General features: G+C 40.7%; 2 protein-coding genes across 3 annotated transcripts in view; both read right to left on the reverse strand.

Moving 5' to 3' along the window:
• Positions 1 to 15,765, reverse strand: part of kcnab2a (potassium voltage-gated channel subfamily A regulatory beta subunit 2a) — an 88,064-nt gene extending 72,299 nt beyond the window's left edge. For both annotated transcript variants that reach the window (XM_068314437.1, XM_068314435.1), the window contains exon 1: positions 15,653 to 15,765. The gene's annotated coding sequence lies outside the window, so the exon portion shown is untranslated. The remainder of the gene's footprint in view (positions 1 to 15,652) is intronic.
• Positions 15,766 to 15,985: 220 nt separating this feature from the next.
• Positions 15,986 to 27,444, reverse strand: park7 (parkinson protein 7). Its single transcript, XM_068316227.1, has 6 exons — positions 27,235 to 27,444; positions 26,663 to 26,764; positions 26,476 to 26,535; positions 22,263 to 22,332; positions 16,780 to 16,866; positions 15,986 to 16,427 (listed from the first exon to the last, which is right to left on the reverse strand). The coding sequence occupies exons 1-6, from the start codon at positions 27,322 to 27,324 to the stop codon at positions 16,267 to 16,269; spliced, it is 570 nt and encodes a 189-aa protein (XP_068172328.1). The 5' UTR covers positions 27,325 to 27,444; the 3' UTR covers positions 15,986 to 16,266.
• Between the last annotated feature and the right edge of the window lie 202 nt (positions 27,445 to 27,646).

Here is a 27,646-nt window from a genome sequence, read left to right on the forward strand (position 1 = left end):
GAATCCAGTGTTTTATAGTAGAGTTTGTGTTGAAGTCCTCATTAATAAACAAATGGTGAATGCTGAGAGGGGGGAAGAGTGGTGACAAACCGATCAGAATGTAAATGAAAGATATTATCAATACTTGTTTGTAGTCTTAGACTTTTGATCCCTATGACCGGCAGGAATAACCAGCGATGCATGTAAATGTGTATTCACCTCGCTTGCTATTTTTCATGCCTTTTTAAATTGAAATGAAAAATCGTGTTACTGAATTTAAAAAAAATAAAATAAACTATGGCATACCAATGGTGTTGATGGTGGTCAAAGTTGAAATGTCTTCTAGTCTAAGTAAAACTTACAAGTAGACATTGAGTAATATTTTGTATGACTGTATCTTCACATAGTGAATGGAAGTTTTCAGTTGTTGAATCTCACATTCATATCTGCATAAAGTAGGACAGAAATAAAGATAGTTCAGCTTGAACTGTTGACTTTAGTGTATTTTTGTAGGTAAACTGAACAGATGTCAAAGATGTCAAAGATTTCAGATCTCAAAGATTTTACTGCTTTAAGCCTCTTCAGAAAGCAATACACCTTGATAAATTAAAAACTTACAAGGGAATGACAAATGCACCAGTTTTAATGGCATTCATCAAACTCAATGATCAGTCAGTTAAGAAAAAATTTCAATCGAAGATTTTGCCCTCAGAATGCAGAAAAACAACCCCATTTTCAAAAAAAATTTCCCAGGGGAGGCCCCCCTGACCACCCCACGACGAGCGTTGGTCGTCCACCCGTGCGCCACTATCTTGGACACAGAGTGTGGCTTTTTGTGACTTGCTCAATTATTTTACACTGAGCCACAGTGGCTTAGTCATACTAGCTCCTAGTGCAAGCCCAGTAAACTAAACTATGGCATACCAATGGTGTTGGTGGTTGTCAAAGTTAAAATGTCTTCTAGTCCAAGTAAAACTTTCAAGTAAACATTGAGTAATATTTTGTATAACTATATCTCAAATAGTGAATGCAAGTTTTCAATTGTCGAATCGCTAGCGCCGCTATTTCCGCTAGCGCCGCTATTTCCGCTAGCGCAGCTATTTCCGCATGCCGACGAAAATAGCCGAAGTGACCCAAACGCTCCCGATCGTTAAATATGCACTCGGGTCATAACCTCCTCTCGTCCAATGAAAAACAAAGATTCTTTTTTACAAGCTAAACCCGTGAATTGGTGTACGACAAGGCGAGGATGATCGATCTAAATAAATTAAGAATCCAGTGTCATACAGTAGAATTTGTTTAAAAATACTAATTATTCAGCAAATGGTGAATGCTGAGAGGGGGTAAGAGTGTTGACAGACCGTTCAGAAGGTAAATGAAAGATATTATCAATACGTTTTTTTAGTCTTAGACTGTTGATCCCTACGACCGGCAGGAATAACCAGCAATACATGTAAATGTGTATTCACCTCGCTTGCTATAATAGCAAGTAAAACTTAACAAGTAAACATTGAGTAACACCAGGAATCAAATTTATTAAAATCAAAGAGTCTAAGTCAAAGTTAAAATGTCTTCTAGTCCAAGTAAAACTTACAAGTAAACATTGAGTAATATTTTGTATGTCTGTATCTTCACATAGTGAATGCAAGTTTTCAATTGTTGAATCTCACATTTATACCTGAATAAAGTAGGATAAAAATAAAGATAGTTAAGCTTGAACTGTTGACTTTAGTGTATTTTTGTAAGTAAACTGAACAAAAAATTTTGCCCTCAGAATGCACCAGAATGTAGGAAAACAACCCCACTTTCTAAAAAATTTCCCGGGGGAGGCCCCCCACACACACTCCACGACAGGTGTGGTTTTACACCACCCCACAATTGAAAACTTGCATTGACTATGCAAAGATACAGTCTTACGAAATATTATCAATGTTTACTTGTAAGTTTTACTTGCTATTATAGCAAGCCGCTGTCTTGGACACAGAGTTTGGCTTTTTGTGACTTACTCAATTCTTTTACACTGAGCCACAGTGGCTTAGTCATACTAGCTTCTGGTAAAAGCCCAGCAAGACCTAGTGGACTGAGCTACTACGGCCCCAAGTGACCAGTCAAACAGAGAGACATCAGCCAATCCCTGCCTTCAGTCACAAATTCAACCTCAGAACCTTTCAAGTTTCAAGTTAACCTTTCTGGGCGGCACGGTGGCGCAGTGGGTAGCGCTGTCGCTGCACAACACGGCAGGTCGGGGTTCGAGTCCCACTCTGTGTGGAGTTTGCATGTTCTCCCCGTGTCTGCGTGGGTTCTCTTCAGGTTCTCCGGCTTCCTGCCACCTCCAAAAACATGAATTTCAGGCAAATTGTCGGTTTCAAACTGCCCGTAGGTGTGAGTGTTTGCATGAGTGGTTGTGGCTCCGCAGTACACTGGTATCAGGCCTGGAGTGTACCCTGCCTCACATCCCCAGTCAGCTGGGATAGGCTTCAACACCCCATAACAGAGGAAGAAGCAGGTATAGAAAATGGTTAAGTGAATGGAAATTGCTTAAACAGGAACGAATGTGCAGCAGGTACAGACAGTATGTCCTCTACATGATATTGACTACAATAGTTTAAGTTAATTTGTATGTTAATGATGGCCTACATGCATAGTCCCCAGAAGAATCAACTGATGAAACCTATCTTACTTAGAAAAGTAACTCAGGGCTCAGAACATCCATCCAGTTTTTCATTTTAAAACTATCAACAGCTTAACTGCAAATTCAGAGAGAAACTGTGTGTTTAGTTTCTCACATAGGTAACATGGAGTGAAAGTAAGGAACACTAAGGAATAACAGCAGACCTTCACATATTAATCTGATGTCTTGTTTTTCCTTTTGAAATTTTGCTTTCGAGGGCTTGTCTTGGCAGTGCATTCAATCTTTATGAAATAAAGTAAAATTTCATTACTTCTCCTGCACTACCACATGAATTTTAACCTTATAGATTTGTTAAATCAGTATTCACAACATAAATCTAACTTGTTTTTTTAGTCTGCATTGACATTTCAGTAAAATCTATTCATTCAGTGCAATCGATTCACAACTGATTTACAAGCCCAGTGAAAGGAGACGCCAGCACATGAATCCGTCTTTTTTCTGCTCATTACAGAGCATTCAACAGCTTATTGCACCAAACTGAATGCCTGCAGTCTGCCTCCCCTGTGCTTTTGTCTTGGGCCAGAGCCCATGGGCAGAAAACATGATACGTAAAACAGAAAGTGCATGGCGCACACACGCACACACGCATACACACACACACACACACACACACACACACACACACACACACACACACAGGTATGGATTCCTACAAAATCAACCTAAGCAGAAAAGCCCCACAAATACACTTAAATGATAAAGTAACATTAGATAACGTCAATTACTGTCAGACCTTCTCAGCAACATACAAACAGTTAAAGCAGGGTGTTGTTGTCTGGGCGACTGCAACAGATCGAAATGCAGCAGCGATGGCAGCAGGGCAGGTAAGGTGAAAAGCAGAGAAACCTCCTTCATAAACATGTGTATATGGATGGAGATGTTTATTTTTTAGTATCATTTCCTTTCACCCAACTTATTTAAGGGTGATTTTTCAGAATTCCTGCAGCATTGACAAAGCATGGGACAGCTTGACAGACAGAGAGATGAGAGTAGATGAAGAGAGTTTTCGATGCAACAGCACCTCTACCAAGTGCAAAGACAGCCCCGAGACACTCAGTGGTGTGGAGAGGGAGATCTGCTACATCACTAGCATAATACACTGTAATGTTAATGCTGCTGCACACAAATAATATGGCAATTGCTTCCCTCTAGAAAGAAGCAAGCAAAACCAGCCTGTGACAAGAGGCAGAAAGAAAGATGAGGCAGAGAAAGACAAAAAGATGAAAAGGAGACAAAGAGAAAAATGCCAAAGACATGCACCCTCAGAACTAACGATGAGGCTTTTAAAAATACCCACCTCAGTTGACTGATTATTCCTGATGCAGTGAACACAACCAGGGAGTAAATGCAGAATGCAGTAATTCTGTAATGGTGGACCAGCAGAAAAATCCAAGAGATTGAGAAGGAAAACAGAGACTGAAGACAAATGATAGAATATGGGTGAATGTGAGATCCCGTGTGCCTGAGATGAGCATGTGTGTCTGACATCAGAATTAAAGACTAACAGACAAAAAAGTGAGACAAGACAGACAGAAGAGGGGTTGGGATGGGGGAGACAAACAGAAAGAAAGAAACATAGAGAAAAGAGAATAAATGTGTGAGCTTGGAGAGTCACTCAGCAGAGCAGATGCATTAAAGGATATGCCCCTCCCTCTTTCCGCTACACACACACCCACCTCTCTTTGCAATGTCAGCATTTGAGTAAGCATGCTTTTAGTGAATCAGAGCGAGCTGTAAAAGATGAAAGATAGTTAGGTTGGGCTAGCGGAAAGCAAACATGATGCTAGTATGTTAATTTTATTTTATTTTTTAATGATAAAATGATCCAATAAATAGCTAACTTCCAAATGTGATGGCTGTAGCTCTGAGAACCAGAGCAAACAACACCTTTAAAATCACAGTGTAAACTCTGAAACACCAAAGCCTGGGGAAATGACCATCACCACCATCAAATACTGTCTACTGCAGAACTGTGCTCATTAGCATGAGAACTAGTTGTTTTCATGCTTCTTTTTTCTTTTTTGCTGATGTTGTAGCACTATATATATACACTCAACAAAAATATAAACGGAACACTTTTGTTTTTGCTCCCATTTTCCATGAGATGTACTTAAAGATCTACAATTCATTCCAGATACAGTACACAATATTACAATTTCTCTTAAATATTGTTCACAAATCTGTCTAAATGTGTTATGGACGAAGAACACAGGTGCATTTTATTGATGGCATTTTGAATGCGCAGAGATACCGTGATGAGATCCTGAGGCCCATTGTTGTGCCATACATCCATGAACATCACCTCATGTTTCAGCAAGATAATGCACGGCCCCATGTAGCAAGGATCTGTACACAATTCTTGGAAGCTGAAATTGTCCCAGTTCTTGCATGGCCAGCATACTCACCGGACATGTCACCCATTGAGCATGTTTGGGTTTGGGATGTGCTTGACCGGGGTATATGACAGCGTGTACCAGTTCCCACTAATATCCAGCAACTTCACACAGCCATTGAAGAGGAGTGGACCAACATTCCACAGGCCACAATTGACAATCTGATAAACTCTATGCGAAGAAGATGTGTTGCACTGCATGAAGCAAATGGTGGTCACACCAGATACCGACTGGTTCTGAGTCCCCAGACCCCCAATAAAGCAAAACAAAAAACAAAAACTACATTTCGGGGTCGCCTTCTATTGTGGGCAGTATAAGGTACACCTGTGCACTAATCATGATGTCAGATCAGCATCTTGATGTGGCACACCATTGAGGTGGGATGGATTATCTCAGCAAAGCAGAAGTGCTTACTATCACACATTTAGACAGATTTGTGAACAATGTTTGAGAGAAATGGTAATATTGTGTATCTGGAATGAATTATAGATCTTAGTCCATCTGAAAAATGGGAGCAAAAACAAAAGTGTTGCGTTTATATTTTTGTTGAGCGTATTTTAGACAGCTAACTAAGGCATGGCCTGTCACTCATTATGCAGGCTTCCTCACAAGGAAACAATCACAGCCTTGTGCATTTGCCTCAGATGCCATGTTGAGGGTATGGAGTAAACACATTTATAAAGACTACTCTCGGAGTGCACCATACTGAGTTTGTGTACTCATGCTCATAAACATTATTCTGATGCCACTATACTTGAAAGAAAGACAATGTAACATTAACTTCTGTTAGTTGAGCCAAACTGTTGTAACTATGCTGTGGTTAACTGGAAGGAGATAGGAAAAACAGCTCTAAACACTTGAAGGACATGAGTTCAAAGAGTTTGCTAATACTAGCAGAGATATGAGCTCAGGTTTTTGGCTTCTTCTTAGAGTACCAAATCCCAAATATGAGATTCACAGCAGACACTCCATCACAGACACTTCACTAAAGATCCCAACCTCAGTGAAGCAGCACATCAGCTGCCTGTTGCATGACAATTCATTACTTATGTTTGGACCACAAGTGTTAGACCAGTGTCTCTTGTCAGTTTAACTGTGCAGTGGATTGATGAGGATTTTACTCCATGGAGTTATTTAACATGAAAAGCAGTTTCAAGGTCCATCTACTAACCATGTACCAGCAGGTCCTTTTGAGAATACACTTCAGACAAAGGTTGCAATGGTATAAATATTCACAGTATGAATACCCTCTCAGAAGATACCATAGCATCACAAAGTACAGTAATTTATTGTTATTTCGATTACTGATATTATTATGACTGTTGTTACTTTTGTGATAATATTCCGGGTATGAAGATCAGTGATATCTCTTATTTCTCTCTCTGCCATTCAGTAGTTTATATTTTTTATCTCTGACAGGCAGTCCAAAAGTAACAACAGAACTTCATCTTTATTTCTACCCTCAATATTGGCAACTTCTCAAATGCATCCTAGGCTACTCCTAGGACGCCATAAAATGCAGAAGAATAAAAATAAAAAAGAAGGAAAAAAGATGAAGAAGATTGTCAATAGAACTACAACTGCTTCTCAATTACACACCAAGGCCAGCCAGGAATGATGAAACCTGTGCAGATAACCTAGTCAGAGTCGTCTCAACGCTCTGCACGGTCTGATTAACAACCACGATTTAATACATTTTTTGTTTTTTTTTTAACTTTTTCCAGTGACGTATATGTAATTTAGTCCTTTTCTGAAAAAAAAACCTCATTTAACTCATAGTTTTGAGTACACTGGTTTAAATGCCAGGTCTATTCTCTGTTGATGGGTCACTTAATTCAAGCAGTCATACACTTCTTAGAAGATTGGTTGTTCCATTCCCAACCAATCTACATGTTGAAGTGTGTTTGGGCTTTGACCCCAAGTTGCTCCCAGTGGTTGTGTGTGTGAATGCTCACTACTTATCTTAATCTTAATTGAATGTCACCACCCTATGGCTGGGTGGATGCTGGCTTGTGTTGTGGTATGTCACGCTAAAACGTTATTACAAGAGCACAGTACTATACCATTCCTAACCTCCAGTTAAACAATTTAATTTTTAAGACAGACTTGTCATCGGGCATGGACACCAAAAGGAATGTGGACTCACTTTTTAGAACACAGTGCAAAAGCTCTCAAACACAAATATTTATTTTTGAATGAATGAATAGCTGACATCTGCATTGAAAAAACTTTTCTTTGGCCTGCTGTTGGTCCAGTGGGAGGTCTCATTGGCCTGCTAGTAATCCAGTGCAACGGTCGGGGAAAGACTGTACCTCATCTTACAAAGTACATTAGATGAAATGAAAGGTGGGTGGGACAGGAAGAAAGAAAGACAATTTAATTCCAATTTCTTCCATTTATTTTTCCATTTTTATGTAATTACTAGGAAGCAATTATGTTTCTAATGCCAGGAGGAGACTGAGGATGCACAAAATCCTAGATTTACTCAAACTGCTCTTCAGTGTAGTTTGCTCTGGGCACCATGAAACTGAACAGGCGGCTGACCAGGTAGCTGGCCTCAGGGCTGACACTGTCAAATACAACACAGTCCATCATGTGTTTATGACTAGCTTGATCCAAGGACATTTTTAGAAGTATTGTGTCAGCATATAACTGATTCATGCAGATGCTTTACTGTAAAAGCATTGACGCCTGAAGAAGAACACATGTATTTTTAGAAGAACTATCTGAATTGAGCATAACTTACATAGAAAAACATATATCTTGTGCAGTCTAGAGTGCACTGATGAAAATGAGACGGGATAGTTTTATAAGCAAAATTTTCCCATGGTTCTTGGAGATGCTGTGGTAAGAGGGATCAAGTGGTGCTAAGCAACTATCAAATTATATTTGATATTATTTCCTTTTGCTATCAGACAATACAATGTTCACCTTCTAAAAACATAACGTTCACACAGATTATAGATCTCTATGCAAAGTCAGCTATCTTTCATTAACATACTGTTTCACCATTTACTAATTTTAGTCAATCGCAAAGAAAAGGTGAAAGGAAGAATCTTACAGAGACAGTTAGGATGAATTGTGCGCATTAATCAAATGAGATCTTGTGACCAGCCTTGGTAGATCATGACCATCCACCAAACAAAGACAGAGGATGATAAGGAGCATTAGCTGATAAATCTGAGCACCTTCACACTAAGTTAACATACGTTTCTGTTGTTCTGTAACACCAGCTGAATGAAATCTTGCTTTACTAGTCCTTCACTTGCTATTCACACACCATGCACTTGTGAGTTCAGCCCTGGTTTACCGTGTTGCTTGTTTTTGCTGCCTAATTTTTAAGCACTCTTCAAAAAAATATTCTTTGATATACAGAATGTTTTTCTAGTTTATATATGTTGTCAGAATTCAGAAGAGGTTCTTTTAGATTAATATCACCTTATTTTCTTCACCCAATGTGTGTATGTGTCTGTGTCTGTGTGTTGCCTCGTGCTGGAGGGTACAGCTACAGCTTCACTGTTGCGCACCACTGTCTCTGGCCTCTCTCTGAGATCAAGTCAGTCACGACATGTCCAAGTTCTGCTTCAAGCCAGAATATAGCTCTGCAGCTCAATCATCTTGAATCATGACACCAAGCATTGTGAGGTATCTGATATGGCCTGTTGTGGGATCTTGTCCCACACCTACAGTAACAATTCCAGTTCAATTTCCAAACAATACTCTTTCCTAAAATTTGAAATTGATTCAAATTCAACTATAAAATAACAAAGTAACAAAAACAGTTTGACCGCTTCAGGTCTTTCTTGTTCGTCTGTCCGTCCGTTAGTATGTCCACCAAATATCTTCGCAACCGTTGCAGATAGAAAGATGAAACAAAAAGCACATTGCTCAGGCAGCAAAGAGGATCAAAATGAGATGACCTTGACCTTGAGAAAACTAGGTCAAGGTCAAATTTCAACTTTTGTACACTCAGGAACCACATAAGATAGAAAGATGAAGGAGAAGGCCAGTAAATCAAAGCTAGTGCTTTGATCTGTGACAGAAGCCAGAGCATTAGCTTTGATCTTTAACCTATGCAAGTAGGTCAGGGTAAAATTTTGAATTCAGGGGTGTTGCGGGATGTTGCAGTCTGTCACTGCCTTGTTTAACTTGTATTAGCCGTCTTTCTCAGTTGGTTCCACCAAATGATTACTTTTTTGTTCTAGACATGCTGGATATTTATGAAGTCCAATTTCTAATATATGATATTGGATTGTTTTTCAGGCTATTTTTACTCTTTATCAAAGCAAATAAATGACATCTGCATTATTAGTATTAATAAAATTCATGAATTCATTGTGCAGACAGCATGCTATGCCAAGCTGTAACTCTGATGTTTATGATGGTGGTGGTGGTGGCGGTGGTGGTGGTGGGGTGGGAGGGTTTGGCAGGACTGGACTAAAGAACTGCAGTGGCAGGGACTAGGAGAACCCCTTCGTAAAACTAGAAATACCTCCAAACTACACAAAGGCCAACAAACAAGAAGGGTCATTATTACTATGCAATGTACATTATACTGTAGATCATGCTTCTCAACATAGTGTGTCCTCATTCTTTGCGGTTAATGCGTTCCAGGAGAAACACGATTAAGGAATCCGTGATCGAGATCGCGATCTGTTTATCTTATTATTTACGGTAATTTATACTTTTATGAACCCTTCCCATACTGATATTAAACTACCTATCTGTATTACCTTTTTCCACACTTTTATCGACTGTTTAAATTACTTTTGTGTCTCACGAAAGTCCGAGACTGATGGAACGGAGTGCACTTCCAAGTGCTGTTAGCCAATAGAATGCGCGTACAGTATCACGTGACTGCCGACCAAAAATCCGCGATGAGGTGGAGTCACGAGCGTTGATGTGCGAATGTGCACTGTAGACCATGCAGCATGGTAAATGACAGCTCCATAAAAGATGGAACAAAGTTTAAAATTCAATTTTTACACAATCTGCTACTTCATCTTTTCCTTTCGGCTTTTCCCTTCAGGGGTCACCACAGCGAATCAATTGCCTTTTTACAAAATCAATCTTGAAAATATATAGATAACAGGAATGGGGTGAAAAAGCTAGTTTTTCACAACAGATTACAGTTAACCACTGCTTCCACCACCATGGTCATTGTTGAAACAAATAATGCCAATTGAATGACAACAAATGTATGGATATCCCAAGTGTTTGCTACAAGCATGCCCACCACCAACTGTACTTCAGATGTTTTGTTTGTTATGTCTGTGTATTATGTTTATAAAATCAACGATGACATATGTACAGATTATATCAAGAATAAAAGACTAGAAATTGTAATGATAAAGACAGCGTTGTTTCTGTCAAAGCATTTGAACAAGAGTGGATGACAATCAGTGAAAAAATTGAGACTTTGTGTCTACTCCATACAACACATCATATACTGTATATGCCCATAGATGTCACTGACAAAAAACAAAAACTAACGCACAAATTATAAAAAGAGAGAGTGAGAGAGAAAGTGAAAGAAAGAGTGAGAGAAAGAGAGAAAGACAGAGACAGAGAGAACAAGAAAGAAATCTGATGATAGCAACTAGACCAACCAAGAGCAGCATCACATGACAACAGTATTCATGTTATGCAGTCATTGATAGAACACTACAAACCTATACTGCATTTCCATATGAGAACAGTTGGGAAATGTATCCCTGCATAACTCAGTTTGGCTTATTTCTTATTCCTCCCTAGTCAATCAGGGCACAATAGTAAGAATCAACTGTAGAACCTGGATAAGTGAATTCACATTGGTCTGGAAAATCAAGCAATCATTTTCATTATCCGATAAGTTGTTCAAAATAACGTGACTAGCTTTTTTTGTTGAGCTTTGCGCTTGTAAGTTACTAAGCAACCTATCAATGAAAAATGATTTAATTAGGTGGCATTATAAATTATACATGAAAATCCAACATTTTCCATGTGGTGGATGAATGTCACATTATTCAACAGCCCTCACTGCAAACCTCTGACAAGGTAGCTCTGTTTTGCCATTATGTCATTGCACCCAAAAGCAATAGACCCACAATAGTTGGACCTTAATCACATGAATCAATGTAGAACTCACACCTTGACTTATGAATGACATTGGTGTCATTATTAGTTTGAGGTTAACAATTTAAGTTGTTCATTCATGGTGTTTTTTGTCAGGATTTAGCTCTGTAGATTTGTAACCCTATCATTTGAGTTCATAGTTTCAAGTTTTACTCATTGTAATATATTCATACTTCATATATCGTATCAATCAATGGCATTACTCTCCTCATAATGTTTATTTTTACCATTAAATCAACAACTTGTTATTCAGACACTGCAGTATCGTCTTTTCTGCAGGATGTTCCTGACATTCTGTAAGCATCCTTTCCATAATCAATCAATCCACTCTTTACTGCCAACACCTGCACCAGAATGCACGAAAACAACCCCACTTTCTAAAAAATTTCCAAGGGGAGGCCGTAAAAGAATTGAGTAAGCCACAAAAAGCCACATTCTGTGTCTAAGACAGCGGCTTGCTGTAATAGCAAGTAAAACTTACAAGTAAACATTGACTAATACCAAGAATCTAATTTATTAAAATTAAAGTGTCTAAGTCAAAGTTAAAATGTCTTTACTTCACCTATGGCGAATTGGCAAATGGCTAGCGCAAGCCCAGCACAAGTACTGACAATTACAATACATCACAGCTTCGCATTGGTGTGACACTCCAGAAGTGTCACCCCAAGACAGTCTGAGTCCGAATAGAGTGGAGCAAGCGTGGCTCGTGAGGTGACAGGAACATGAAAGAGACCATATTTCTCCTCTTTCAGCTTCTCTGCATTGGCTTCCATGAATCCCAGGATAGAGCTTCAAGTTCTCCTGCTCACTCACAAAGCACTAAATGGCCAGGCTCCATATCTGAATGATATTTTAGCGCTTTATCATCCCACTAGAATTCTCCGGTCCAAAATTGCAGACCTACTGGTAGATCCCAAGATTTCAGAAAGTCATCTGGGAGTTAAAGCTCTGGCCCCTCATCACCTCCCACCTCAAGTCAGCGGGACAGACACAATGTCAGTGTTTAATAGTAGGCTTACTATTTGTTAAAGCTTACAGTTAGGGCTGGCTCTGCCCGGCCCATAGTCATACTGCTACAGACTCGACTGCCGAGGCCCTTCTACTCATCTATCTAGTCCTTCTTCCACTTCGACTCATACTTTTCCATGACTCAGTTTCCTTGTCAGTAAGGCCCCGTTCAAGCATATCAGATTTCCTTCCATATCTGATTTTTAGGGATGAATGTTCACACTGTTTTTAGGAAGTGACCAAATGCGATGGGGTTCTGTTCAGCCGATCTGACAGGTTGCCGTAGCAACGACGTTGGGGCGGAGTCGTCATTCAGTGCGCATATTGTGTGAGGTCATTTACTACACGGCAACAACGACGAATGTGAAGTTTTGTTACCCAAGTCTGGGCTTGCACTAGGAGGTAGTATGACTAAGCCACTGTGGCTCAGTGTGAAAGAATTGAGTAAGCCATAAAAAGCCACATTCTGTGTCAAACACAGCGGCTTGCTGTAATAGCAAGTAAAACTTACAAATAAACATTGACTAATACCAAGAATCAATTTTATTAAAATCAAAGTGTCTAAGTCAAAGTTAAAATGTTTTGTAGTCCAAGTAAAACTTACAAGTAAAGATGGAGTAATATTTTGTATGACTGTATCTTCACATAGTGAATGCAAGTTTTCAATTGTTGGGGAGTGTAAAACCACACTTGTCATAGGGGGTCATGGGGGGATATCCCCTCGCATGGGGGATCGGGGGCCCCCGGGAAATTTTTTAGAAAGTGGGGTTGTTTTCCTGCATTCTGGTGCATTCTGAGGGCAAAATCTTCTGTTCAGTTTCCCTACAAAAATACACTAAAGTCAACAGTTCAAGCTTAACTATCTGTATTTCTATCCTACTTTATGCAGGTATAAATGTGATATTCAAGAACTGAAAACTTGCATTCACTATGTGAAGATATAGTCATACAAAATATTACTCAATGTTTACTTGTAAGTTTTATTTGGACTAGAATATATTTTAACTTTGACTTACACAACACCATTGGTATGCCATAGTTTTGGGGGGTTTTTTTATTCGATAATATGATTTTTGGGCGGCACGGTGGCACAGTGGTTAGCGCTGCTGCCTCACAACACGGCGGACCCGAGTTCGAGTCCCGCTCTGTGCGGAGTTCGCATGCTCTCCCCGTGTCTGCGTGGGTTCTCTCCGGGTTCTCCGGCTTCCTCCCACCTCCAAAAAGCATGCGCTTCAAGGTTCAAGGTTATAATTGTGAACAAACTAACAACATGTGTTTTCTGACTGGTTTTCACAATGTGATTAAAATACGTGATAATACATGCTTACATGCCAATTTAGCTACCAATAAAATATCTTCATAGGCATGTTGCAGAGCTCAAGATAGGCTACAAAATCTATACGGCCATTCACTTCACTGGAGTCCACCTTTCACTTGTTTTTTTAAATCCACTCAAAACATTTTGAATCATCTTGCATGCAAATATACACAAAAAAAAGGTACTGATCACATATCCTCCCCCAACTTCTGCTGTCTTTTTAACCACAGTAAGGGAAAAATGATTTAATCAATTGATTAACTTACATAAGCTAATAAAGGTTCATTCAACCGTTGCAAACCAATTTGACAGAATATGATGTATAGTTGATATAAACTGTGCAATTATCTGTAGCAATACTTCATTCTCCACATTAGGTGAGGTGCCAGAGTCAGACAAACCTAACAATTTGTTACCAATGATATATGCTTGTGTTTAATGAAATTCGAAGTGCCTGTAAATTATCAAGCACCTTTTAGAAAATGTAAATGTAACGCAGTCAAATAATATCACTAAGGTAAATGTGTGTGTGTGTGTGTGTGGGGGGGGGTAATCAGGAGCTGGAAAGTGCTGCACAATAATTGCATCATTAACTAAACCAATGACTCATGGTGACTTCAGCTTTTACCCGCCACTCCCCCATTCTCTGCCCCATCCACAAATAGGGAGTCAGGCCTCAAGCTCTTCACTCTACAGCTGCTCAAGCAGAATAATTCTAACATGTTATGTGCAACAGTGCAAAACGTGAACGCTCCAGAAATATCTAACTGAGAAACACAGCATTAATAAGATGGTGCTATAGAATAGTCATCAAAACACAAAGCATTAATCCTTCTTCCAGAGAGTGGCCAAGATCATTGCTTACTCATGAAAACCAGGCAGCAAACATTATAGCTCAGGCGCACAAAGTAACAATGTTTCAACATGAGCCAATATAAAATGCTGAGGACTCATTTGGCACACAAATAACATGAACCATCTTTCAGTATTTACACATATTTTAACAATCAAATGAGTTTGTGTTGTATGTAGATGTTTGTGATTTTAACTGTAAATAATGCTCTCATGATCCACTGCAATGTCATCAATGTTTTGTTGTATTTTTTAGATTATTTATAGTTGGCTTTACAATGGTGCATTGGGTGAACCCTGACTTGGACAGATTTTCAATGACTTCCAGAAATTCGCAATCGGCCGGCTTCCGAGCAATTGAAAATTCAATCGAACTGAAAATAGCATGCGTTTCATTTCCTGCCCTTGTCTGTTAAGTGAAAGAGATGAAGGTGACACTTGTGTTCCTTCCTGTGTCAAACGGCAGCATGATCTTGTCGGGCCTGTCGTTATTTTTGCGTGAAGCTGAGGTGCTTTCAGAGAGAAAGCAGGAACAGATGTCGACGCCTTGTGATAAAGACTCTCATACCGCGGTGACCTTAACTTCAAACCCGCTACGTGATGCTTATTCGTACGTGGCACGTGCTTGACGGCGCTTTTCCTCGTTGTCACGGTGATGCCTCGCGCTCACGAGATTAATTTATCTGATCTCCGCCGCACTGATGTAGCATTTTAGCTCTAGTCATTGAACGCAGCGCAGACTGGCTGCGTCTGCTGCTGCTAGAGCTTGTGGAACTGACGTCTCCATGTCGGGTCACATCTGCAGAACGCTCCCTCAATGTTCAGACACGTTCCTGTGTTTCCACGAACGTTCACGCGTGTGGACTCCGAACACAGCTATAAATAACGAGCACAAGGCGGACATCACCTCGGGCTAATTCTGCCCGGGCAAACCGAGACGTTGATGTCAATCCATGATGCCAGACTGAGGCGAACTTGATGCTCACCACTCAGCATACTTAGCAAGCCAATCACGACCATTACTACTGCTAGCAGCGAACACCCATGACTTTAGATATAACACCTGTCCGTGTATGACTTAAGGCAACGTCACACTGTCGTGTTAATTTTAACCCAGCTGTAGTTTATGTGCTAGTGTTTAAGGGTGGCTTTGACTGCCTTGTCTATGTAAATTAGCTGTCACGGAAATAATTTCTCGCTCTCGAATCCATTTCGCCGCAACACTGTCGTCACTGAAGATGTGGGTAACCCATATTACACTTACACTACAGCAAGGTGAAGACAAACGACACCTACCTTTGTCGTAATCCTTCTCTTCCGTTTTAACTCTGTGAAGACTCTATATTTTGTTACTGGAACACAACCACCACGCGCCGCTTCACCGTCCCGCCCCTATGGTTAACGGAGCGCTGCTATTGGTCTATTAGAATACAATGGAACTAAACTCAGGTCTCTCATTGGCCAGATGACCAGCTCATCTATTTGGAATGTGCTTCCCGCTTTCTAAGTGCCCCTAAATACATTTAGATTACTCTGCCTATATTTAGGTGTCAACAACTACACACACACAGTGATCTCTAGTACTAATAAACCATCATAATAAAAAAACAGACTGTTAACCAGACCAGCTCTTTCATGGAGATAATTGCTTTATTTATAAGCAATTAAACAAAATAATTTATTTCCATCCCGCAATTATCTTTATTGTATTTGATAAATAACAGAAGCCCTTTTCATTCCAAAATGGAAAAGACAAAACCTGTCAGAACAGAAACAGTGTTATGCTCCAGAGAATCTTTGACTTGCCAAAAGTGACTTTTCACACTCTTTGAATGAGCTACAATGAATTACCGCAGCATGGTCAGACTTGTGTAGCAGGCTGTGCTGCTTACAACTGAAAATGGCCACAGTCAGTCTTTCATAATAAGGGGTGCTTTGACAGTAGCTGCAACCTCTGCCCCCACAAGTTCTTCCACAATCTTAAGGGCAAACTCAAAACTGGTTCCTGGCCCACGGCTGGTGATGTAATGTCCATCCTTCTGTACTCGGGCCTCTGAATATTTATAGTGGTCTAAAAAAAGACAAAGCACAATACCATGAGCACAATCACAGTCCAAAAACTTCAGGCTATAGACTGAAAGCCATGCAATTCAGATAGACATCACATTGCTATAAGCATTTACACACTATAATTTAAACTGACCCAGTTTTTGCATATTCTGTCAAATTCTTTAGTGGTGTGCTATTCGCTACTGCAGTGGCATGATTTCTCAGGGGAGAGAAACAGCGAGCAGAGCACCATCTACTGCCCTTTACAGCAAAATACAATAACACATGTTCTTTGTCTGCGCTCAAAAGGTTCAAATGACTGCATTCACAGTACATTGCCACAAATTTGCCAACCTTTGTCAGCATTTATTTACCTCCATCCATCATCTTGTCCTTCATGGCAGGATGGGTGGTTACTGTGCTCCCATACCCAATGCCATGTGCCAGAAGAGCAGTGGGACCTGCAGAAGGGCAGAGACATTTAAACTTCTGTTAGCCGTCTCCTGTCCTAACATGACACTTTTATGAAAGCCAACGTTGTTGTTAAACAATTTCAAAAAGGATTTAGAAAACGAAAGTCATGGGTAAAATCTGTTAACTACTGATAAAGTCTTTAAGTTGAAAACGCACTAAAGTGAGTAAATTCTGCTTTTCAAATTTATATAGTTTATATTTGGTACAAAAAATTAAAAGTATAAGAAATGATATTTGATGATAACTGTGTCCTTGTCCTCAACTGTAGGGTCGTTTCTAATAATACATGCATACAGTATACAGTTTCAGCCTTTCACTAGTCTCTGCAGCACATCAAACAAAGGGAGAAAATGAGAGGTTGAAGACACTGGCTCCTACTGCATTAACTTTGGCAATGTCCTAGCACTGCAGTACACTCATCTAAAAACTGTTAATAAATAGAAAGCTATTGATTATACTCTTTGGCTGGCTTCCCATGCAGTCTCAGGATCAGTTTTTCCCCAAGCAGATCAGGAGGCTGCCAGTTAAAGCCATGCAACTCCTGTTAGTGTCAGCTCCCACTCAAAGGGCCAGATGTCAAAGTCAAAAAGCAAGGTGTGTGTGGAGAAGGGTGACGACAACCATCACTGAAGTATCTGGTCAACCCTGAACAATTATACAATTTTTTTTAGTTCATATGACCTTCCATGTATGCAGCAAATATCAGCTAAAATGAATGAATTAAGAACTGTAGACTTATCGGTTTACAGTGCTCCCTCGCACATTGGCGCATCAACGGTCGCGACTTCACCTCATCGCTGATTTTTGGTAGGCAGTCATGTGATACCGTACGCGCATTCTATTGGCTGACGACATCCAGAAGTGCGCTACGCTCGGTGAGTCTCAGACTTAAGTGAGCCACAAAAGTGCTTTAAACAGTCAATAAGAGTGTGGGAAAAGTTAATAAAGATAGAATATGGTTTAATATCTGTGTGGGGAGGGTTCATAAATGTTTAAATGACCATAAATAATAATATAAATAGTTTGTCATTCTATCGTGGAATTCGTTAATCGCTTTTGGTTCCTGAAACACATTATCCGCAAGGAGCGAGGGTGCACTGTAGTTTGTTAATCAGTCCTTTTTGAAGAAGCATGTCGTGATAGTAATTTGGCCATATGGCAAGATATTTTCACTTTCAGACAGAATAATGATTTATGGCCCTTTTGTTGAAACTGAATATTCCTGGGTATTTCTCTTATTTTCTAGGACATCCTTCAATCCTCTTTGGTTCCCATTCCCATTAGGGTTTGGTGTCCTTTCATTTTGTACAGTGGCTGTCAGATAAAATGTCAGTGCTTGTTGGTTGACTCAGGGACAGTTATTCAGAATAACTTTTTTTTTTTTAAATTCACACTTGACCAGCAATTCAGGCGCATGCTGTAACTGTTTTTGAATACTGTGATTACAGAGGACGGATTTAAAGGGATAGTTCAGCGTAAAAGAAAAATACACATTTCCTCACCTATTGCATTATTAGACTTTCTAGAAAGCATAACACAAATACCCAGGGTAATAAAATGTGTCTATGCATAGTCAAGAGAGTCAGGCTGTTATAGACCAGAAGCTTTGTTGGCTAGCTGCTCATCCATGCCATGAGTACGCTTTCTGCAAACTTCCTCTGGTGTAATTAAACGTAAAGAAAATAATTCCTAAAGAAAATTGCTTAAATAACCATATCATGACTTCTGGAAGCAAGTAAACTAATTGTTACCACACATTAATGATTAAATGGATAAACAGCCTAACACATTAGGAATACACTATATACACATAGACATACCTTTTGTAGTTTCTAGGATTTTATCAGTCTTTTTAACCTTCTCGGGGACTGTAACAAATCCGTTTTATTTCTTGACCCCTCCCCTCCTTCCATCGAGGCATAGGCCGTTTTAGCAGGCTACTGAGTCTCAACACCTGGTTACAGGCAGCCCGTTCCTCTCACAATGCGGTTTAAATTGACAATTTTAACCTTTTCTGGAACCACAGGTCATTTTTTAGCATAGATGGAATTCACCCCAGTCCACTTGGTTCCCATGCCATGGTAGCAAATATCTTCCATGCTGTTACTATTAACTGTCAAAACAGTAGCACATGACAAATCATTCCAGAATTGCACCTGGACACCACAACAGTTACTGGACACAACTTCTCCACTCTGTCCCCATCATGCACCCCTCTGCTGACCAGCATCCCTTGTTGTAAGTACTTGGACACCTCCGGCTCATCCATCCCAGTTTTAATCACCACTAGACACACCATCAAACGGACTTCTAGAATACATCGTAATAATCTCAAGACTGCACACAGACATAGACCACCACCAACGAATCCACCCCTCAACACCACCCTGCACATGGCACTTCTTAATGTCCGGTCTCTTTTAAACAAATCATTTCTTATAAATGACCTGATTTTAGATAACAACGTCCACTGCAAGTTTTTAACTGAGACATTGCTCGGCACAGGTGGTGTAGCAACACTTGCGGAAGCATTAGACCCAACTATAAATTTTTATACTCTTTCAAGACTGATAGAAAAGGTGGGGGAACAGCAACCATTCTCTCAACAGCAATAGATTTTTAAAGACTGTACATTTGATAAATATCCATCTTTTGAATATTATGCTGTAATGGGAATTTCACCTGTGTGGATTTGAAGAGAATAGACAGGCCTGTTCTCAGGTAACCCTGCTCAGTTGTTTTGGTCCATTCCAGTGTGCAAGCTCGCCTGATAAAGATGTTTTTCTCGGGGTATGTGAATGCCTCCTACACTGCCTTCCCAGGTGTAGCGAGGGCTTCCCCACACTGCCTGAGAAACCCCGTCTTTCCAGACGGTGTGGTGCGTTGTTTATTCAGGCATATAAAAGTAGAGGGTTTCCGGCGCCATGTTGGAGTCAGCTGCGGGTTGCGTACGAACGCCCAGCACGGTTGATGCTACTCTACCTGGATCGTTGGGCTCCCCGATTCGTGTGTCAAGGTAAGAGACTGAGCACATTTGGAATGCTTTAGCTCAACCAAAGAATTTGTGGGTACTGTCCTATGCTCTGTGGAGGGAATGAACGACCCATTTGTTCTAGCATCATAGGGGGTCCTGGGACTCAAAGTACATTACTATGCTCTGTGGGGAATTAAACTACAAGCTTACTCCGGCGGTTCTTTGTGGAGGATGTAGCTGCCAGTTTATTCTAGCATCATAGTTGTATATTATCTGTTTGCTGCTCATTATTTGTTGTTTGTTTGCTCTATGCACTGCGGGAAATAAACCATTCATTTATTATAGCATCATAGCAGTTTTCTGTCTGATTTATTGTGTGAGTTTTTCTGTGTACCTACCTCTGGCGGACCTGCAAAATGTTTCACAAAACACATGCATTTGTTTTTAACAGCCCTCCCATTTTATGTATGACTGTCTACAGGCCTCCTAAACGATGTTCTTCTTTTATCTCAGATTTTTCTGAAGTCTTCTTAATCATCCACACCAACTACAATAAAGAGTATTATCGTGGGCGATTTTAACATTCACGTAGACAATCAATCAGATTCTTTTACCTCAGATTTTGTAAACATGTTGCACTGCATGGATTTAAACCAACACATCACCCTGACAACCCACAACAGAGGCCATACATTAGACCTTATAATAACTCACGGCTTATCTATCAGTGTCTCCTCTGTTGTTGACGTTGGCATATCTGATCATTACTGTGTATATTTTGCGGAAAATTGTCTTATAAAACAAGATATTCCACAACAAACTGTGAGGAAGCACTACATTACCTCGGAAGTGGCTACAAATTTTATTCACCTTTTACAAGACATTCTAGGAAATATTTTACCCTCCTCTTGTGATTTTTTGGTTGACAGTTTCAACAATAAACTAAAGTCCATTCTTGATTCAGTTACCCCTTTAAAAGTGAAAAAAATAGTTTCTAATCCAACACCTCCCTGGATAAATGGAGAAATCAAAATATTAAAGAGAAACTGTAGGATAGCTCAGAGACGATGGAGGAAAAACAAATTAACCATTAACTACTGTTGGAGGCGATCGTTTGATTTCGGGTGGTGAGAATGTTGGTTCACAAATAAGGACTGGAAAATGATGAACAGTTCTTCGAAGCTTTATAAGCAAACTAGCAGAGCTTAAGTGCAATGAGACAAAGAGATCGCTTAGTATTTATACTCTTCAGAAGGCATATCTTAAAATGGGGTGACTTCTTGTGAAATTTCCACTGTGTGAAACTCAACTGTCTCACGCTATTAAACTGGCTGGGACCACAGTTTCCCAAAACATGTTTTGTCTAGGTCAGTGAGTATCAGGGTGTGCTTTCGCACACTAAGGTCTTCTGAGGACACCTAATATGGCAATATGATATGTACAGAGCCCTTCACTACCAAATTTACCGTGAACAGCTGATTATCTATAATAAGGCAATAATGCAATCAAGACAAGCGCATTTTTCAAAACTCATCCAAAACGATCCAAAAATTATTTTTCAAAAATTGATCGTTTAATCAATCCTATTTTTAATATCACAAATACTATGTCATCCTACTCAAAGTGTGAGGAATTTGCAACCCATTTTAATACTAAAATTGATAGCATAAGGTCAAACTTCTCCCACTGTCAAACCGTGGATTCTAATACTAGGCTTGCGCTAGCCATTCGCCACGTCGCCATAGGCGAAGTAAATTCCATATGGCTACCAGATTTTTAGCTTGTGTAGCCACAGTGGCGTTCTTATTTTTAGGGAAAAAAGGCTAAAACGTACAACTTTTTTGGACTCGCGAAAATCCCCGAGCGATAACAAACTTTTCTCTCGCTACCACCGCTTTTTCCGTCGGCTGTGTTGTACTACCTGTCACTTGACAATAAAGCTGACTTTGACTTTTGACTATCTATTTATTTTTTTAAATAATTGCTTGTAACCTTTTATTCTAGCTTGTGTGTGTGTTGGGGATGGGGATTTTTTACTGTGTAAACTGTTTGTATTGTTTTTATGTAAAGGACTACTCACTTTGTATAAAAAGCGCTTTATAAAGTTTGATTGATTGATTGATTGATTGTGAGAGATTGTGAGATTGGTACAACACATGCTGTGACGTGAAGTTTATTAATTTACTGTCTAAAAACTGATCTCCCTATGAAAAATGACTTTTTTATAAATTTAAAGTTGAAATTCTTGTGAATGTACTATTTCACACAGAAAATTGTCAGACTTGCAGTAAATGCATTTTATAGGATGAGAAACTTTGTAAAATTGTGTTACAGTACATTAAAATTTAACACATATGTCAAAACTGCAGCTTATTTCAAATAATACTTTTAGATGTCCTAAAACTGTACCTGCACAGATGGCTGCTATCAGACCTTTTCTGCCATCTTGCTCCTTCAGAACCTCCTTCACCAGAGCAGACTGTAAGACAGCATGGAGACCAGGTGCACACAGTTACTGGCAAGCAATGTGTTTGCACAGCAATATGATGACTTTGGCACAACCCAAAAAAAATGCCCATGATTTAAAAATATCATAAATAACTTATGGCATGTCAAAGCCAATAATGTAATAACAGCCGATAATGTAATAAATTTGTCCTTTTTGAAATATAATGGGCCAATAATGTAACAACTATCCAATAACGTAATAAAAGTCCTGGATCAATAACGTAATAATTTTTCGCTATTAACATAATAATTTATTAAGTTATTGCCCTGGTAAAAAGAAAAAAAGGAAAACCCTAACTCAAAAATTATTTATCTGTTCAGGACTCTTTTTTTTTTTTTTTTTTACATTTTTTGGCCAGTTATTATGTTATTGGCACATTATATTTCAAAAAGGGCAAATTTATTTCATTATTGGCCATTACAATATTGCCTTCAACATGGCTGTTTCAGCACTTGGAACTGCTCAACGAAAATGGTGATTTCAACACGTGGTCATTTCTAGACCTGATCTAGATCATTTAGATGAAATTGGAAACATTAACTTAAAATTGTAGCTTTAGAAATGGTTGATGAAGAAGACTTTCCTCTGTGCTGCCAATATGTCTGCAGGATAAGAGAATATTGTACCACCAAAAAAACTACACATCAGAAGCTAACTCAAATGCACTACAACTATAGTTATGCACACCTAATTTTCGAAATAGTTTATGCAAATGATAGCATAATTTTCCAGTCATTAACCATTAGAGTATAAATTTAATGTTATTGAACAAACCTCCCAATGACAATATTTTTTCAAAAATAAAAAACACACACTGCTCCAAATTGTTACACAAATATACATTCATTCATTCATTCATCGTCTAACCCGCTTAATCCGCAAACGCAGGTCGCGGGGGAGCCGGCACCCATCCCGGCAGTCTCAGGGTGTGAGGCGGGGGACACTCCGGGCAAGACGCCAGTGCACCGCGGAGCCACATAGAAACAAACAATCATTCACACACACACTCACTCCTACGGTCAATTTGGAACTGGCCAATCAACCTGAAGCGCAAGCTTTTTGGAGGTGGGAGGAAGCCGGAGAACCCGGAGAGAACCCACGCAGACACGGGGAGAGCATGCGAACTCCGCACAGAGCGGGACTCGAACCCGGGTCCGCCGTGTTGTGAGGCGGCAGCGCTAACCACCACCGTGCCGCCCACAAATATACAAATATAGTAAAATCAAAAGTTATTTAAATCAAGAACACCTTTCATAGATCAATGAATATATTAAATCTAGACTCAAAACGTATCTGTTCTCCCTAACATATAACTAATATTGGGGGGGGGGGCAGACTCAATGTTTAGGTTTTGCCTAGTCCTGCCAATGAGCCGTAGGATTTCTTACTTAGGCCCCTGCCTCCCTCCCTGCCTGCCATTCTGGCCCCTCTAGCACCACTCTCGCCCCTGCTCTCTCTATCTCTCTCCCTCGCTCTCCTGTTCTCTCTCTCAGGCCTTTGTGTGGTGGATCATCGGCAATCGGTGACCTCCGTCTGCTTCCTTGGCTGGCGATATTAAAAGCTACACAATGGACCTGCATCACCATCGGGGAGTCTGGCTCCATCACATTGGGTTCAGCTGTGGTTTTTGGGTTTTGGCAGGGGTAATCATATACAGTACTAACTTTTTGTAAGAACAATGACTTAGGCATTATTTGGTCTGTCCTCAGAGTGGTGGATCCTCGGCAATTGGTGACCTCTGTCTGCTTCATCGGCTGGTGGTGACTCGCTCTACTGGATGGATCAGCGTGCTTTTGTCATACATTTATTATTGTTATTGTCATTGTTATTATTATTACTGTGTTGTTAATCTGTACATGTGATATCTATTGCTTCGTCTGTCCACTCCTGGAAGAGGGGTCCCTCCTCTGCAGTCTTCCTGAGGTTTCTCCCATCCATTTTTTTCCCGTTAAAAGGGTTTAGGGGGAAGTTGTTTCTTGTCCAATGTGAGGGTTGTAGTGCTCACAGTACAAAAAGGTCAGAGGGATATCATCCCGGTGCAGATTGTAAAGCCCTTTGAGACATGTTTTGTGAATATGGGCTATATAAGAATAAATAAACCTGAAACATAGCACTCCGTATTTGGTAGCTGTTTCACAATTCTTGCTTCCTTTGAACTTGAGGAGAATTTTCTTTAATTTGTAAGATGGATGTAAGAATAACCTCCCACAGCTGCTGCTTGGATGTGATCCGCCTCCCCCCCTCACAGATCTTTTGCTTGATGGCCCAAAGGTTCTCAACAAGGTTGAGTTCAGGGGACTTTATCAGGGGCTCTAAAGGGGTCGACCAGCTCTCTTTTCATGATTCTGGCCCCAAACACAACTGCTGCCTCCCTGCTGACGTTGCAGCCTTGTTGGGAAACGGTGGTCGTCTGCCAACCATCCACTATTCCATCCATCTGGACCACCAAGGGCGGCATGGCACTCATCAGTGAACAAGACTGTTTGAAAATGATTCTTCATGTATTTCTGGGCCCGCCGTAACCATTTCTGCTCGTGATCATTGTTTAGTGGTGGCCATTTAAATGTTTTACTTAATACTGCAAGCCTCTGTAGGATCCTACACTTTGATGCTCGAAGGACTCCAGAGGCACCAGCAGCTTCAAATACCTGTTTGCTGCTTTGTAATGGCAATTTAGCAGCTGTTCTTTTAACCCAATGTATTTGTCTAGCAGAAACTATCTGCACAAACCCACATGTGCTCTGAAACAAGTCACAAATTTCCGTACAATGATCACACTTAAGAATTTGTGAAATATCTAAGGTGTTAACGCTTTGTCAAAAATCAACCACCATTTTGGGACCGGCCAATCAACCTGAAGCGCATGTTTTTAGAGGCCGGAGGAAGCTGGAGAACCCGGAGAGAACCCCCGCAGACACAGGGAGAGCATGCAAACTCCTCACAGAGCGGGACTCAAACCAGGAACCGCTGTGTTGCGAGGCGACAGAGCTACCCACTGCGCCACCATGCCGCCTGCCCAAATACATTAAACAGCCTATGTGCTGCAGCCACGTCCCTGACGAGCAGCAAAAGGTCATTTTTAGTAAATATCATGTCAAAATGACCACAGCTTTCAAAGAAAAAACATTTTCAACCCTTTGTAAAAACAGAATTAGCACCACAATCCCAAGATACATTATACATGCAGATATTTGTTAAAACCTAATCTCCTTTCATTGTGGAGGAGGTCAGTCATTTGTAAAATGCATCTCAATTGAAAGAGGAAACAACAGAAAATATAATCTTCAAATAGCGTGACTACAGTATGATTCATATAGGCAGGTTAAAAGCCATATGAGAAAATGTAATACCGAATGTCTTTTGGCAGCGTGGTGGTGCAGTGGGTAGCGCTGTTGCCGCACAGCGAGGCGGTTTCGGGTTTGAGCCCCGCTCTGTGCGGAGCTTGCATGTTCTCCCCGTGTCTGCGTGGGTTCTCTCCAGGTTCTCCGGCTTCCTCCCACCTCCAAAAACATGCGCTTCGGGTTAGTTGGCCGGTCCGAATTGCCCGTAGTGTGCGAGTGTGAGCGTATGTGTTTGTCTGTGTCTCTGTGCGGCTCCGACGTTTGCCCTAAGACAAATGGGATAGGCTCCAGCTCCCGTGACCTGCTACAGTTGATAAAGCAATTCAGAAAATGAATGAATGAAAAGGAACAGTTTGGTTATTTCACAACAGCTTCCTGCAGCCTTTTTGTGCAAGAGCCATTGTTAATGGTTTGAATTAGAGAGGTCTTACTAAAATATTTTTTATCTAGTCCTGTGTGATGTAATTGAGCATAGCACCAAGTATCGCTATTCTTCTTGTGCGTTGTTATTTTTCTGTTAGAAAAATGGCAATATCCTAACGGACGAATTCTTAGGGCTGTGGTTCTCGTCTATGTTGTTCTACCTGCAGAAGAACAGGATAGCAAGCCGTCCGTCTGAGAGCAGCGCTCTAGTAGAACCACAGCAGCACACCTAAGTGTGATTGGGACGTTAACATGAAAACTCACAACAGCTGCCTTAATACAGAACATCTGAAACAGACTGGGGATAAATTGATGATATGCCCCTCTCACATATCTGAATATTTCTCACCTCTGCCAGATTCTGGGCCCCTGGCATCCCACCTGGCAGGAGCACCACATCATAAGGCCCCTGGGACACAGAACAGGGAGCACAGAGAGAATGAAGCTGCAGATTCCAGCTGATAAACTTGGATTCAGGTAGTAATCTATGTAGAACATAAGGCCTTCACTGGCATTACGATAGTGTGGTGTCTGACCTTATTCGTAGCCTCCTCCAAGCTGTCGTCGGGACAAATGACGACGTTCCTGCTGCACTGGACCGGCTCTCTGCCCGTCAGACCCGCCACCGTCACGGCGATCTGCAGGGGAGAGCCGCCATTCTGTCAGCTGATGGAGGCTTCGGTCCGAAACGGAATGACGATGGACTTTGACATTTAACGCGGCCTGAGTTTGCAAGCACGTCACACGGAGGCCAAGTGCGTCAGTAGTAAAAAAACAACAACAACAAAACAGAAACAAAACTAAAAAACACAAATACAGAAGACGGTCAAGTTGCATCATTTAAGAGTTTTGCTTCTTTTTGCACCTGTTTGCACATTAGTTCGACCCTGTTAGTAATACCGCTTCTGAAAACGTCAGCTCAGCTCCTGCTGATCTTTATTCTGCTGATCTTTATTCTGCTGATCTTTATTCTCTTATTCTATACTTTTCTCCAAACATCAGTCGCCACCATTCGGACCCAGGAACACGTCAGTCATGACGACTTAGCCGTCTACCTTTCCCGTAGCTAATGCTAGCTGAGTAACGAGCTCGCAGACTAGTTACAAACCCCAGCTCTACGCATGATGTCCACAGGAATGACCGTTTCCATCTCCTCTGCTCCTTTGGACAGGATCACCAACGCTCTCTTGCTCGCCATGGTTCGCTCGTCGGTTCCGGATCACGAACAAACCCAAACGAAGCGTCCAGGTCCAGCTTGTAAAGGCAACCCGCACGCTGCGCAGCGGAGCCTCGACGGGAGTCGGGTTGCCAGGTTTCCTCTTCGTATCCCCCTTTACTGATGACGCCTTCATTCCTTTACGCTGCGGGCACTGGCGGGGCAGAAAAGCCAGACGATGACCTTGACCTTGAGAAAAGCAGGCCAAGGTCAAATTTCAACTTTTGTACACTCAGGAACCGGATAAGATAGAAAAACGAAGGAGAAGGCCAGTCTGAGTAAGACCGTAGATCAAAACTAGTGC

The sequence above is a fragment of the Antennarius striatus genome, chromosome 5 (assembly GCF_040054535.1).
Source record: "Antennarius striatus isolate MH-2024 chromosome 5, ASM4005453v1, whole genome shotgun sequence".
Lineage (NCBI taxonomy): Eukaryota > Metazoa > Chordata > Actinopteri > Lophiiformes > Antennariidae > Antennarius > Antennarius striatus.